The following is a 13630-nucleotide window of genomic DNA, read 5'->3' as shown; positions in this document are numbered from 1 at the left end:
ACTTGGCTATAGCAATATTATTGGTAATAAGCTTAGCAATATCACAATTTCACATTTTGGTGTCAATTAATATTGTTATTATAAGTAGGTAGAAGTCGTAATAATAATAAGATTATTATTGAGGATAAATATTATTGTTGTTATTTTATCAATAATAACTCTTTGATAATCTAATAATAATAGAAGGAGGTTTGTGCGGTCTTCACTTATAAAATATAACGCAGCAAAGCTTCTCCATGTTTTGTTGATGTTTTTTTGTTTTATTGTTTTGGTTATTTATTTGTTGCCTTGTTTTGTTAACGAAAGAATAAATAAATTATCGATTCAAAGTATGCATGCATCCAAAGAAAATGTTTGTGTAGGCCTATAGTAACCTAACAAACTGTCATATATAGATCAATGAAACGTAACCACCCTCTATACTGGGCTACTAGACGTTGAAAACCACATCAACTGTTGCGAAGTATCCAATTGACTATCACAACTAAACATTAAAAAAGCTCCTCTGGACTCTGTCGTGCACCCTTTTGACTGCAGTTCTTTGGTTGATCATCTATGGGTTAATTATTGTTGGTATTCTCAGATGTAGGTCGCTTTATCAATCTTGGAAAGACAAATGTTTCCTCAATTGTGTAATTTTATTTTATTTTTCAACATAGCCACAGAAAAAATCACTGTAATACAGCAGCAATAAATTATAGTAGCAGCAATAAATAAATCAATGAATCAAATCTCTACTTAGAAATTGTAATTGTCCCTGGTCCAGGGAACATGGAACTTCATTTCCCAGAGATCACTGCAAACCCAATACCAGTGCGATAATTTCATGAAATGTTATACCGCTACACGAGATATTGAATAATTGTGGCCACAACAAATAAATACAAGAAAAGAAAAGACAATGTGTAATTCTTTCAAAAATATTCGACTACGATTTTTTTTACAGGCGGGGTCCTCAAAGAATATCAGTCCTGAAGTTTTAGAGTGCAAGAACAAGGACTTTAGGCTGTCAAATTGTTTATTGTCGATTTACTATGGGAGTTATTAGGATGTTACTGGAATTATCGCTAGTGTTTTTTGCTTTCTCTACAAGGTTTATTGCGTTGGCCGCATTCTCGCAGACCATGAAGAAAGATGCATCGTTGGAAATTGAATACCAGGTAGATTCCAAGTTAAAATACCGACATTAATATTTTCTGATGGTATTTAACAACACAAACGCAGCAAAATTTTGTTAACATGGAACTATCAGTAAAGTAAATTCGTAATAACTTTCGAAAATATTCGACTACGATTTTTTTTACAGGCGGGGTCCTCAAAGAATATCAGTCCTGTCCTCGCGAACGTATGAGCTGTCCAACAAGTTTTAGAGTGCAAGAACAAGGACTTTAGGCTGTCAAATTGTTTATTGTCGATTTACTATGGGAGTTATTAGGATGTTACTGGAATTATCGCTAGTGTTTTTTGCTTTCTCTACAAGGTTTATTGCGTTGGCCGCATTCTCGCAGTCTTTTGACAGCGACTTCACGTTTACCTTACCCGCCGGTCGGAAGGAATGCTTCTACCAGACCATGAAGAAAGATGCATCGTTGGAAATCGAATACCAGGTAGATTCCAAGTTAAAATACCGGACATTAATATTTTCTGATGGTATTTAACAACACAAACGCAGCACAATTTTGTTAACATGGAACTATCAGAAAAGTAAATTCGTAATAACTTTTCTTAACATATCAGCCCAATGTTCTTCGGACAAATACGTTTGTTTTAAATAAGATTAAAATAAAAAATTGATGTTACCGTGGTCAGGTGCCATGTCAGAAAATAGTTGGTTATACAAACTTCACCAATACTTTCTGTGTGCATGAAAGCTTGTTTGATTATTCATGTCATTGGAATTTCTGGTCTGAAATGTACCCTCAAATGTGTTGCTTTTCGACAAATAGTTTCGTTCAGGCATTTTTAACACCCCCCCCCCCCCTTCAACATTGTTATGTATGTCATTGGGATTTTGGGTTATGGTCCACTCGAGTATTGTATTTAACATCTTGTATATCGTGTAGTGCTATTCAATAGTGTGTCTGTGTGTTTTGCCTCTATCTGTAGGTGTTAGATGGCGCAGGCCTGGATGTTGACTTCCACATCTCTTCTCCCACTGGTCATGTGGTTTTCAGTGACTATCGCAAATCAGACGGCGTGCACACGTGAGATTTTTTATGCACAATAATCAGAAGTCTTCAACACCATCACCGCCAGCATCGTCATCGCGTATGCCAACGACCTGTTTGTTTTTCCTCTAGAGTTGAAACAGAGGATGGAGATTACGCATTATGCTTTGACAACACATTCAGTTCCATATCGGAGAAGGTTATCTTCTTTGAGCTGATCCTGGACAACATGGATCAAGATTTAGATGACGACGATGACTGGAAGGAGTATGTTCATGGAACAGATATGCTGGACATGAAATTGGAAGACATTATGGTAAGAAGTTGTCCTGACTTCAATAACCTCTGTGTCGTACAGAAATATTGAACAAATAATTATAATCTTTGTTTGTAAGTGTGAGTATTTAATGTTATCTTTTGAGAAGGAGAACTGACTAGTGTCTCATTTCATGAGGTGCAGTAATTTTTTTAAATGTGTCTTAGTTGCTAGTCATGTTTGTTATTCAGCCTGGGTTGTGTTGGCAGTCTGCTGAATAGATGACCTAGTTGAGAGTCGGGGTCAGTGTGAACGTTCCAAATCTAGAATAGATTTTATTATTTGAATAACTTGATTATTGTACCAGTTAATGAACAACTACCGATTCACTAATGGTCTGAGCAATCGCATTAAAACCGTAGCAGTGTTTGATTACAATTAAAAGTTTTACCAATAATCTTCGGTGTTGACATGTGAGCAACAAAGGCTGTTGATCCCTCTGCATAAGACTAAATCTAATCTCTCTCATAAACGTAGCCTAGATCCTAGTTGGATTCCATTTACAGTCAGGAAGTGGAGGGCAATGGAGCTGGGGTCCACCTTTTACCCAGAACCCCTGTGTGTTGGAGGAAGCGCCTCTGACCATTTCCTCATTTCCTTCCCCCTGCAGGACACAATCAACAGTGTGAAGGCCCGACTGGGGAAGAGTGCACAGATCCAAACGGTGCTGCGGGCCTTTGAGGCGCGTGACCGCAACATCCAGGAGAGCAACTTTGAGCGGGTGAACGTCTGGTCTGTCATTAACATGTTCGTTATGGTGCTGGTGTCTGGCGTTCAGGTGTACTTGCTCCGCTCCCTGTTTGATGACAAAAGGAGAATGCGGACGTAACACTTGCCCCAGCGGCAGAATAAGAGGTGGAACAAAACACACCTAGTACAAAAATAGATCAACTGACGTGGCTGCATTGTACATGACTATACAAGGGCACTGTATAAACACAGAATCATACAAAGAGATATAAATATTTTAACTTAAAACGTATACATATTTACTCGAATGCCAAAGGTCATTTTGTTGTGTTGACTAACTGATGTCAGGTGAGCAGTGCGAGGATCTTACTATGATGCCAACTTTATCCCAGGAATACTCTTTCTAAACTACATAAACTTAATGGGGTAAAACTGAGCATAGAAATGCTCTATAATTGTATATTGTGGTGTATGTCTTCCAAACAGGCCTGGAGCTATAGAATGTTGGGGAATATCCTTCTTTCATGTGATATAAGTTACTGAGATGCCTTCACCTTTGCCTTTTTCTCATAGTTCATGTTTTTAAAAACATGTTACCATCAGACTTACTGTGATATAATATCACTTTCGACTATCATTCATCAGCAATTTCCCCAATCTGTGCCTCCTTTACCAGTCTCTTGCCGCCTTGAATAGCTATTTCAACCTTTACAAATGACCCCTCTCCACAGGGCTCTGTGTTGAAGTAATAGGGACACATTGCTAACCGTAGTTCATAGCACCAAGGGGGAGAGTGGAGTAGGGAGAAAGGGCCATCTCCATGGCATGGCTCCCAGGCTGCATTGACTGGACAGCAGTTGGCTTCACTCGCCCTCTTCTCTTCAGCTGTGTGGCCACTATGAGTTTCTGGTTACAGCCACCTTGCCTGTGAAGATATTGAGTCACATAAGTCTATTTCTGCTTTACTGACCAGCAGTTGGGTCATCGCCACTACTAGAGAGGCTAGAAACAAAACTCCCAACAAAATTGAGAACAGACCCCCGCAGTTATTTGTTGGCTTTATTTACTGGTCTGTATAGTCAAGGTCATTGGAAACACATAGACAAATGGTCAGCAATGTGATAAATGGATGCACTGTCAGAGCTCTAGATCTGTGTGGGTTTATGAAACCTTTCAAATCTTTAGCATCTGTTCATGGGTTTTGATTCGATTTTGTTTATAACGTCAAACAAAATGTATTTTATGACGTTGGTTACTTTATTTTATCTTTTGACTGCATTGATGTTTTCCTTTTTACTTTGTCAACTAAATGGTCTCTGTCTCCATCTTCTGGTGGGACTTGAAATTGCTAAAGAAGGTTTTAATGTACAGTATTCTTGTACAAAAATGTCGCTGCATTCAATTGCATTGTGAACAATCTTTTTGTTAGGACTTAAATCCTGACAGTTGCTGTGGACATTGCATTGCACATTGCAGTGACCTGATCCCCTGACGGGCTGTCTAGGGATCAGGAAATATGTCTGTTTATCTTTGCCTTAACTTCAGTTCAATGAAATGCATTGTTACATTTTTAAGGGTTTCTAATGGAAATCCTCCGTATGTTAACCATTGTTAAGGGTATGTTCAAATGCCTACATTTCCAATTAGAGATTTAGCGTTACATAAAGTGTTTTTCAATTACCTTTAGTGTAAACATACATTTTGCAACTGTATTTAAACAGTTGTTTAAATACTGATGCAAACGCATCAGTTATTTTCCAGATAAATAAACAAGTATTACCTGGGCTATTTGATTGAAATACATGTACATTAAAAGACTACCTTTTCTGAATTGCCTACTGGATGTTTTGCGAGAATGCCGATCAGAGGAAATACGTCACAGGTATGGCATACGGAGCTGTCACGAGGGCGCTGTCTTTGGATTCGTCGCGGTGTTCTCTATTTGCGTCTCTTCCGGGATGTGACAGGACGAGACGCCGGGCAAGAAACCGGAACATATACCGGGTAGATATACATTTCACGACGTTCATCTACATTCTCCGAAGAAATGAAATAGTATCTCTGTATTTGACATCCGCTAACTAATGTCAGTTTATAGATACTTGACTGGAAATATACTTATGTATTTAACCTGTGTGTTACGTAAGGTTACAATTCATAAGGCATGCTGCTTGGCATTAGTGTGGTAATATATGTGCAGGTAAGATGGCATGTTATAGGAAAGGGAAAAGCCCAATGTGAGGGATTTACGAAATGCGTAGTCTTAAAAGTAAATGCAGCCCTGTGGTTGGTTTAACTGGTTTACTCTAATTTGTGTCGTCCTAAGACACTTATTCTGTTCGCACGTCCACTTGAGCCTTCGAATAATATGTCTGCATCTCTTCCCCGATAATGCCAAGTATCTGATTGACTGGAAGCCTGGTCAATGTGATGGGGCCAGACATTGCTCCGGGTCCTAATGTTCCCTGGCGGAAGGTTCTGTGGGAACGCCAGCCGTTCCCTGATAACTATGTGGATGAACGCTTCCTGGAGGAGCTCCGAAGGAATGAGGGAATCCGGCAGTACCGCTACTGGGCTGTGGTGAAGGAAGCCGTTCTGGTCGGCCAGCAGTTGTCCTGTGTGGCCATTTTCATCACTTTCTGGCTCTACATGGAACAGGTATGGAATGGACCTTCCCACTTTTGGTGCGATATAGATTTGGTTCTGGGACCTGAGGGGTATTCCATCAAGCAAGCTAAAGGCAAAGCCGGGCTTATTTTTTTGCCTAGCCTCGCTACTTTCAGCTAGAGTTGCGTTCCATTAAGTTGACTTAAAGGTCCCATGGCATGCTACTTTATGGATGCTTTAATATAGATATTAGTGGGCCCCTAACACAGTATCTGAAAACGCTCCCAAAATTCAGCTGTGGTGCAGAATTACAGCCACTACGATCCAGTCGCACATTGAGCTTTCCCCAAACGCGCTGTTTTGGTGTCTGTAGCTTTAATGCAAACGAGGAGGAGAGAGGTGGGTCAAGGAGGAGGGTCGGGTTGTTATGGAAAGCCAAGAAGGCCACAATCCGGACCTAGAATGGCGCGGTAAAAGTGCAAAACCGCACGGAATCCGTACGGATTCCGTACGGTTTCCGTACGGATTCCGTACGGTTTTGAATGACTAATAGCCGCGGCTATTAGTCATTCACTCCGGCTATTAGTCATTCACTCCGGCTATTAGTTATTCACTCCGGCTATTAGGTATGCAGAACGAGCCCCTCCCTCTTCTTTGCTTGACCACTAAGTTTGAAGGCTGTCTAACCAATCAGAGCTGCAGTGCCTCGATGTTTCGCTGTAACATAAAGCTGTGTTGTCTTTACTAGTTTCACTACAATGTAATGACCACCATTAGCTAGTGGAAAATAAATTTGTGTCTAGTACAGTGATATATTTGTATATGTTAGGCTATATATTGAGATGGCAGTGTGCGAAATACCCGACAATATTCGGGGATGTCCTCATCCCCAGATGGTTCTCGATATGCAGTAGCCAGCTAGGCCATAACATTACATAACATGAACATGAACTGAATAAATGCCAGGTATATAGCATATCGGAGACGGGCACACAATCAGTGCATTTGCAAATGAGAGCCTGCAGTATGACCGATCTTGTGACATGTGGTCGGAGAGAGTCGTGTGTGTTGAAGGAAGTGTTTCTACTTGACGTTACAATATCTCATGGATGCAAGCAAGACAATCAATCTATATCTATAGCCTACATGACACACACACACACACACACACACACACACACACACACACACACACACACACACACACACACACACACACACACACACACACACACACACACACACACACACACACACACACACACACACACACACACACACACACACACTTTAAACACACACACACTTTAAACACACTGGTAAAGCAATAGGAGCCTGCATTGGCTAAAGTTGTTGCGATGCGCGTTATTTTATAACAGGGAGGGGCAAAGTTGTGCATTACATTGATCCTGAAAGCCTATGTCCTAGAATAATTCATTTGTATTCCGTTTTAGGCCATCTCACTAAAGGTCACTTAAATGTAGCATATTTAAGCTCACCAAGTCCAGTATTCAGAATGAAAAGCATTTATTCACAAATACGTTCTATTTTTTTGACAAGCGGAGCCGACAGTCATGTGCAAGTATGCAAATTAGCCATGTGCGGCAAACAGAAGATAGACGCAATGAACTGATTTTTGTGCATTGTTGTGGATATGTAGGCTGTTTAGTTGTGGTTGTTTGTGGTCTTAGTGAAACAGTCTTGCCTTGGAGTTGGAGAAGTTGGAGTGATTGTGTGAATGTGCGAGAGAGAGCGCACCTGCCGTGGTGATGTTGGGCTTGTAATGGGCTTATATGTGATCAATGATGTATCTGTCTGATCGTATTAGCTGTAGAGGGATGGTTAAATAATGTCACAAGATCGGTCATACTGCAGACTCTCATTTGCAAATGCACTGATTGTGTGCCCGTCTCCGATGTGCTATATACCTGGCATTTATTCAGTTCATGTTCTTCTGAGTGCGCAAGAACGGTGCCAATTATTGTCGTGTTTGCATTGTAATGCACAACTTTGCCCCTCCCTGTTATAAAATAACGCGCATCGCAACAACTTTAGCCAATGCAGGCTCCTATTGCTTTACGTGTGTGTGTGTGTGTGTGTGTGTGTGTGTGTGTGTGTGTGTGTGTGTGTGTGTGTGTGTGTGTGTGTGTGTGTGTGTGTGTGTGTGTGTGTGTGTGTGTGTGTGTGTGTGTGTGTGTGTGTGTGTGTGTGTGTTATGTAGCTATAGATATAGATTGATTGTCTTGGCTTGCTTGCATCCATGAAATATTGTAACGTCAAATAGAAACACTTCCTTCAACAACTTGCTCTACACTCACACACACACACACACACGACTCTTTCCGACCACATGTCACAAGATCGGTCATACTGCAGGCTCTCATTTGCAAATGCACTGATTGTGTGCCCGTCTCCGATGCTATATAGCCTACCTGGCATTTATTCAGTTCATGTTCATGTTATGTAATGTTATGGCCTAGCTGCTACTGCATATCGAGAACATCTGGGGATGAGGACATCCCCGAATATTGTCGGGTATTTCGCACACTGCCATCTCAATATATAGCCTAACATATACAAATATATCACTGTACAGACACAAATGTATTTTCCACTAGCTAATGGTGGTCATTACATTGTAGTGAAACTAGTAAAGACAACACAGCTTTATGTTACAGCGAAACATCGAGGCACTGCAGCTCTGATTATTTAGACAGCCTTCAAACTTAGTGTTCAAGCAAAGAAGAGGGAGGGGCTCGTTCTGCATACCTAATAGCCGGAGTGAATAACTAATAGCCGGAGTGAATGACTAATAGCCGGAGTGAATGACTAATAGCCGCGGCTATTAGTCATTCAAAACCGTACGGAATCCGTACGGAAACCGTACGGAAACCGTACGGATTCCGTACGGCATACTTGCCAAACCGTACGGAATCCGTACGGAATCCGTACGGAATCCGTACGGTTTCCGTACGGATTCCGTGCGGTTTTGCACTTTTACCGCGCCATTCTAGGTCCGGATTGTGGCCTTCTTGGCTTTCCATAGGTTGTGGCCTTGAGCAGCTTGCGGCCACGGTACCATGCGCTCTGTTTACAGTGGATGTATCACTATAGAGTGGCGAAGTCACGCCTCTTCCGGTAGAGCCCAAGGGACCTATAGAGTGGCGAAGTCACGCCCCTTCCGGTGGAGCTCATGGGACCTATGAGATCGAAAAATATGAATGGGTGTCAATGGAGAGAAAATAATAATTTTCTGGTCCCAGTCTTTATATGCCCTGGATTACACATATGTTTGTGGATTTAAATGATAATTTTTCATGCAAAGAAAACTAAAAATTTTCGTGTAGAAGTTTGATAATTTTAGGTTTTATGTGAGGCCGCTTTGTGAACTACAGCTCTTCGCTGCTCTCGACGCATATGATGTACATCACCACACCCGCACTTGGAACTCGGCACAGAGATGGCGATCTCTCTGCTACACTTCGCCACTTTTTTTCAAGGTGAGGATAAAAGCATAGAAAGAGGTGAAAACCACTATAAGTCGGGGCATGTGGAGAGTTTTAGTTATGTGCCATCTCTGTGCCGAGTTCCAAGTGCGGGTGTGGTGACGTATATCATATGCGTCGAGAGCAGCGAAGAGCTGTAGTTCACAAAGCGGCCTCACATAAAACCTAAAATTATCAAACTTCTTCACGAAAATTTTTAGTTTTCTTTGCATGAAAAATTATCATTTAAATCCACAAACAACATATGTGTAATCCAGGGCATATAAAGACTGGGACCAGAAAATAATTATTTTCTCTCCATTGACACCCATTCATATTTTTCGATCTCATAGGTCCCATGAGCTCTACCGGAAGTATTACCGGCAGTATTCTAGAACACTCCGGGTGCTCCGGCGGGAGTCCTGGAGCGCTGTATCTAATTAATATCATATTATACATAGATATGTGGTCGCCTCCAGACGATATTATGAATCTCAGACGTCTGCGTCGGGTTCTCTGATTTCTCGGGTTCTAACACGTCAACATCAATCTGAAGCAGACTTAACCACGACATGGAGGAGAAAGGGAGAAGCCCCGCTTCTCGCTGCAGAGGGACCAACGCCTCCTGCAGCAGGCAGTGCCGAGGCGGTGGTCCGGGGCTCAAGTGGAAGACATCGCGGGCAACAATCCCTTTCTCCTCCATGTCCTTTCCCCCAATTCCTTCTCAACCATGGATGAGATAACCCCCACTACGAGTCTCGTTGTGGAAATACCAGAGACGAGAGTCCGACGTGTTATGCGCCATAACACCAACAGCAGAACAGTTATCCAAATAACAAAGAAGTGTAGGCCTACAACACTTGCTTTACAGTCCTGGAGCTCTATATTTAAATAACATCATATACCTGCCTGATAGCTTTCAGGCGCCCCGTCGGATTTCCGGCGTAACGATGTGTCTGCGAGAAAAATAAATAAAATAATCAAGTTTGTGTGGGGGACAATAGGCCGCTAAGTTACCATGGCAATTTATCCGACCAAACTAACCTGGTTGGTACCAGGCTAACTGACGGGCTTATTTGATGTTGTGTTTGAGAGAATTCCATCTGTTGGAAACAAGTGTACCATCAGAAGGTTCCACCGAGCCTAGTCCTCACGATTTTGTAAAAAATGTACATATATGAAGTACAAACAGCGTATATTTTTTACTAAGGGTCTTAGATTGAATGATGCAAATAAAATAATTAAATGAATTACTATCAGCTATATTGGATATTTTCTCAACACATTTTTTATTAAATTCTGGGTAAATGGTCTAGCATTTGCCCTGTGGGACAGGCGACCCGAGTTCGCTTCCCGAGTGCGTAATAGAATTCTTGATGTTGGCTTAATTTTGTAATTCCCTTTGTCAGAGTAAGAAGGCCTAACGATGGGCTTTTATATAATAAATATGTTTTACAATTTCCCATGAAACCAAATATAACTTAATGTTACTTACTTAATGTTAATAACGTTAGTGAAGCCTTTGCCACAATGACAAAGACACTACTGCATGGGAAATTGTCAGCCACATAAATTCTATTCAGGTGAGTTTCTCGGCAGGCCCCCGAGAATACCTCTGAGATAAATACTATGGTTATTCAATTTAGAATATTCCAAGAAATGAAAAATAAATGGCATGAAAAGTTATTTTATTTCTCCAGTAATCCTTCCTAAATTACTAATAGCGTGGGGATTGAACCCAAGTCCGACAAGTTACCTCGAGACTATCACCCTGATATCAAAACTATTGTCAATATTCAATTCAAATATGTTACGCTTAATACTACTGCATTCAAAAGATCTGCGATTTTATTGCCGTTTTTATTAATGGTTGCGGTGTTCCCTTTTTGAGTTATTATATGCTTGTATTCCTCCTAGACCTCCACCAGCAGCTTCTGTTCGCTGCTGGTAAAGATGCTGCCTGATCCTGTATGGACATTTGATCCATGATTCGACATTCACGGTTCTGGGCGGGTTGCATTTCTCGTGACTGCGCGTAATCCAAGATAACGTTAGCCTGATTTGAACTAACCTGACCAAGGCGAGGCTGAACTGGGTTGATGGAATGGCTTTAGCCTCAAGTGGAAGTTGGCGTTAGCTTAATCAACTAACCTTCGTTAGCGACTTTGATGGAATACCCCTGTTTACTACTCTTATTTTCTTCTGCCACTTGTGATTGACCTGACCAGTTTTGTTCTAGGGTCTGCTCTCCCCAGAAGTTCTTCTGTGGACCAGTCTGATAGTTGGCGTACTGGGCTATGGATTACACAACGCACTGAGGCCGCAGCTGGGCACAGACCGCGAGCCCCGCACGCACCTGGCAGACCTGCAGAGTGCCGCCATTTTCCTTTCTTTCACCTTTGGCTTTTCGCCAGTTCTGAAGACGCTGACGGAGTCTGTGAGCACTGACACGGTGTACGCCATGTCTGCATTGATGCTTCTGGCCCACCTGGTGTCGTTCCCGTACGCCCACCCCTCACCCACTGGCAGCCTATCCCTTAATGCGGCGCTGTTTGCCTCTGTGTGTTTGGCGTCGCGGCTCCCAGGGGCCCTGCACACCTTTGCCATGCTCAGCTGTGCCCTGTTGATGTTTGCCCTGTGGCCCTGCCTGTTGCAGAGCATCAGGGACCATGCCATCGGGCCGTCCGCATGGCTGTGCGTCGCAGTGTGTCTTGGAGGGGTGGGGGGCCTGGGGTCCAGGTGGCTGGGGGGGGCTGTACTCCTGGCCCTTGCCCTTGTGAGTGTCATCCTGCTCTGTCCTTTACTGCTGGTCAAGCTGCAGAGACACAAAGACAACATCCAGGGACCGTGGGATGAGGCTGAGATCCATGAGGACCTCTGTAAAGTCCCATACTGAGGTGCATAGGGTGAGCGCCCAACATGATGATAAGGCAGTCATATGCAGAGGGACCGGCAGCCTATGTTGCTCTCCTGTCAACACCAAAGATAATGGGTAAAACTTGAGGGAATGTTGCTACAGTTTTAAATTGTTTGTGTGCGATTGATGTGCTTCTCGGCCTAAAATTACAAAAGCTACTTCTTTATACTATGATAAATCTCATGGTTGTTTTATTTATACTTTTTTCTATTTTATCGTAGCCCCTACTATTTAATAAGTGGGAAAAAAAGGGTCTTGAATTCCACTGAAAATATGGTTAATGTTTAACTGTTTTTCCAAGTATTTCCAAATAAAAATGTATTGCGCATAGATGAACATGACATTTGTGACTGCTGTCTGTGATCCAGTTGCACAGTGTAGTAGCGGAAAAAGCCACTAGATGTCCTAACTTAACCACTAGATGTCCTAACTTAACAGGTTAAGACTTTTCGTTTTCCTGTGGTATGAATAATTTTGTTATTCTAAATTAATTACATATTGCTTCTCCAAGCAATGTGAGCTGGAACAATATATATCAATACCTCTGTGTGACTACATTCCTAGGTGATAGACACGATGTATATGTTTTCTACAGTTTCTGGTGCACCAAGTTTCTCTGGAATTCAAAGAGTGAAGACAACGGGGACTGCCATACATGTTTACCATGTCTTTCCCAACCGATTCTGACTTAGAAATTATGCATATTAATAAAACGTATGTACTTAAGTATTTTGCTGAATGGTTGCTCTTAAAATAAAGTATACGTTTTCCCCTGGTAAATGTATCCAATTGTATATATTCACCTTTGTCATAGCAGATTGAGCAATTTTACACATTTTTGTTGACGGAGCTCAGGCAAATTAGAGATTTCCGGAGACAAAGCCAGAGTACAACCTTTCTGGACAAAGATTTTTATGTGCAACACAGGTCCAAACGCAGACATGAAGTTTTCTGGGGGAGGAATAATTTGGCACACTACTATACTGCTGGATTACACATTGTGCACCTCATTGACATCTCTCAGCCTGAATGATTGTTGGTGTATATGGGAAATGTAGTTATCGATAGAAAAGCATAATCTGAAATAACAGGAAACTGGATGCTGCATCCTGAAATAGTTGAATGTGTTGTATGTGTAATTTTTTTCACTAAATTGAAACTTGCCGTCAAGTTTAGGCCAATGAACAAATATACTTGATATTATAATGCTACATATAAAAGCATGCTTTAACAACTAAATATGTGGGTATTTTCCAACCCTATTATTTATGCAAATGTTCTAAAAGTCAGGGAGGAAGGAGAAAAAAATCAGGTGGGGGGGTATGGTTTTTTGACATTTTGGTTTTCATTGTTTACTTAAATGGGAACCAGATGGAAATGCTATATCCTACCATTCAAACATTTATTCTGGTCAAAATGAGCTATTGTGTATTGTATTTAATTGTAT

The 13630-nt window shown here is 41.6% G+C and overlaps 2 protein-coding genes across 3 annotated transcripts; both read left to right on the top strand.

Moving 5' to 3' along the window:
* The first annotated feature begins 960 nt into the window (after nucleotides 1-960).
* Nucleotides 961-5012, top strand: tmed5 (transmembrane p24 trafficking protein 5). Its single transcript, XM_056603790.1, has 5 exons — nucleotides 961-1160; nucleotides 1307-1607; nucleotides 2107-2204; nucleotides 2301-2484; nucleotides 3095-5012. The coding sequence occupies exons 2-5, from the start codon at nucleotides 1422-1424 to the stop codon at nucleotides 3311-3313; spliced, it is 687 nt and encodes a 228-aa protein (XP_056459765.1). The 5' UTR covers nucleotides 961-1160; nucleotides 1307-1421; the 3' UTR covers nucleotides 3314-5012.
* Nucleotides 5013-5087: 75 nt separating this feature from the next.
* Nucleotides 5088-13423, top strand: pigc (phosphatidylinositol glycan anchor biosynthesis, class C). 2 transcript variants are annotated; one of them, XM_056603788.1, is made up of 3 exons: nucleotides 5088-5178; nucleotides 5574-5832; nucleotides 11506-13423. In XM_056603788.1, exons 2-3 carry the CDS (start codon nucleotides 5605-5607, stop codon nucleotides 12160-12162), a joined length of 885 nt encoding a protein of 294 aa, XP_056459763.1. In that variant the 5' UTR covers nucleotides 5088-5178; nucleotides 5574-5604; the 3' UTR covers nucleotides 12163-13423. The 2 variants fall into 2 exon arrangements, with proteins under 2 accessions (XP_056459763.1, XP_056459764.1); XM_056603789.1 differs by having other exon boundaries at nucleotides 5168-5374.
* The last annotated feature ends 207 nt before the right edge of the window (nucleotides 13424-13630 follow it).

This window comes from Gadus chalcogrammus, chromosome 12, assembly GCF_026213295.1.
Source record: "Gadus chalcogrammus isolate NIFS_2021 chromosome 12, NIFS_Gcha_1.0, whole genome shotgun sequence".
NCBI lineage: Eukaryota > Metazoa > Chordata > Actinopteri > Gadiformes > Gadidae > Gadus > Gadus chalcogrammus.
This window is presented reverse-complemented; position numbering and strand designations above follow the sequence as displayed.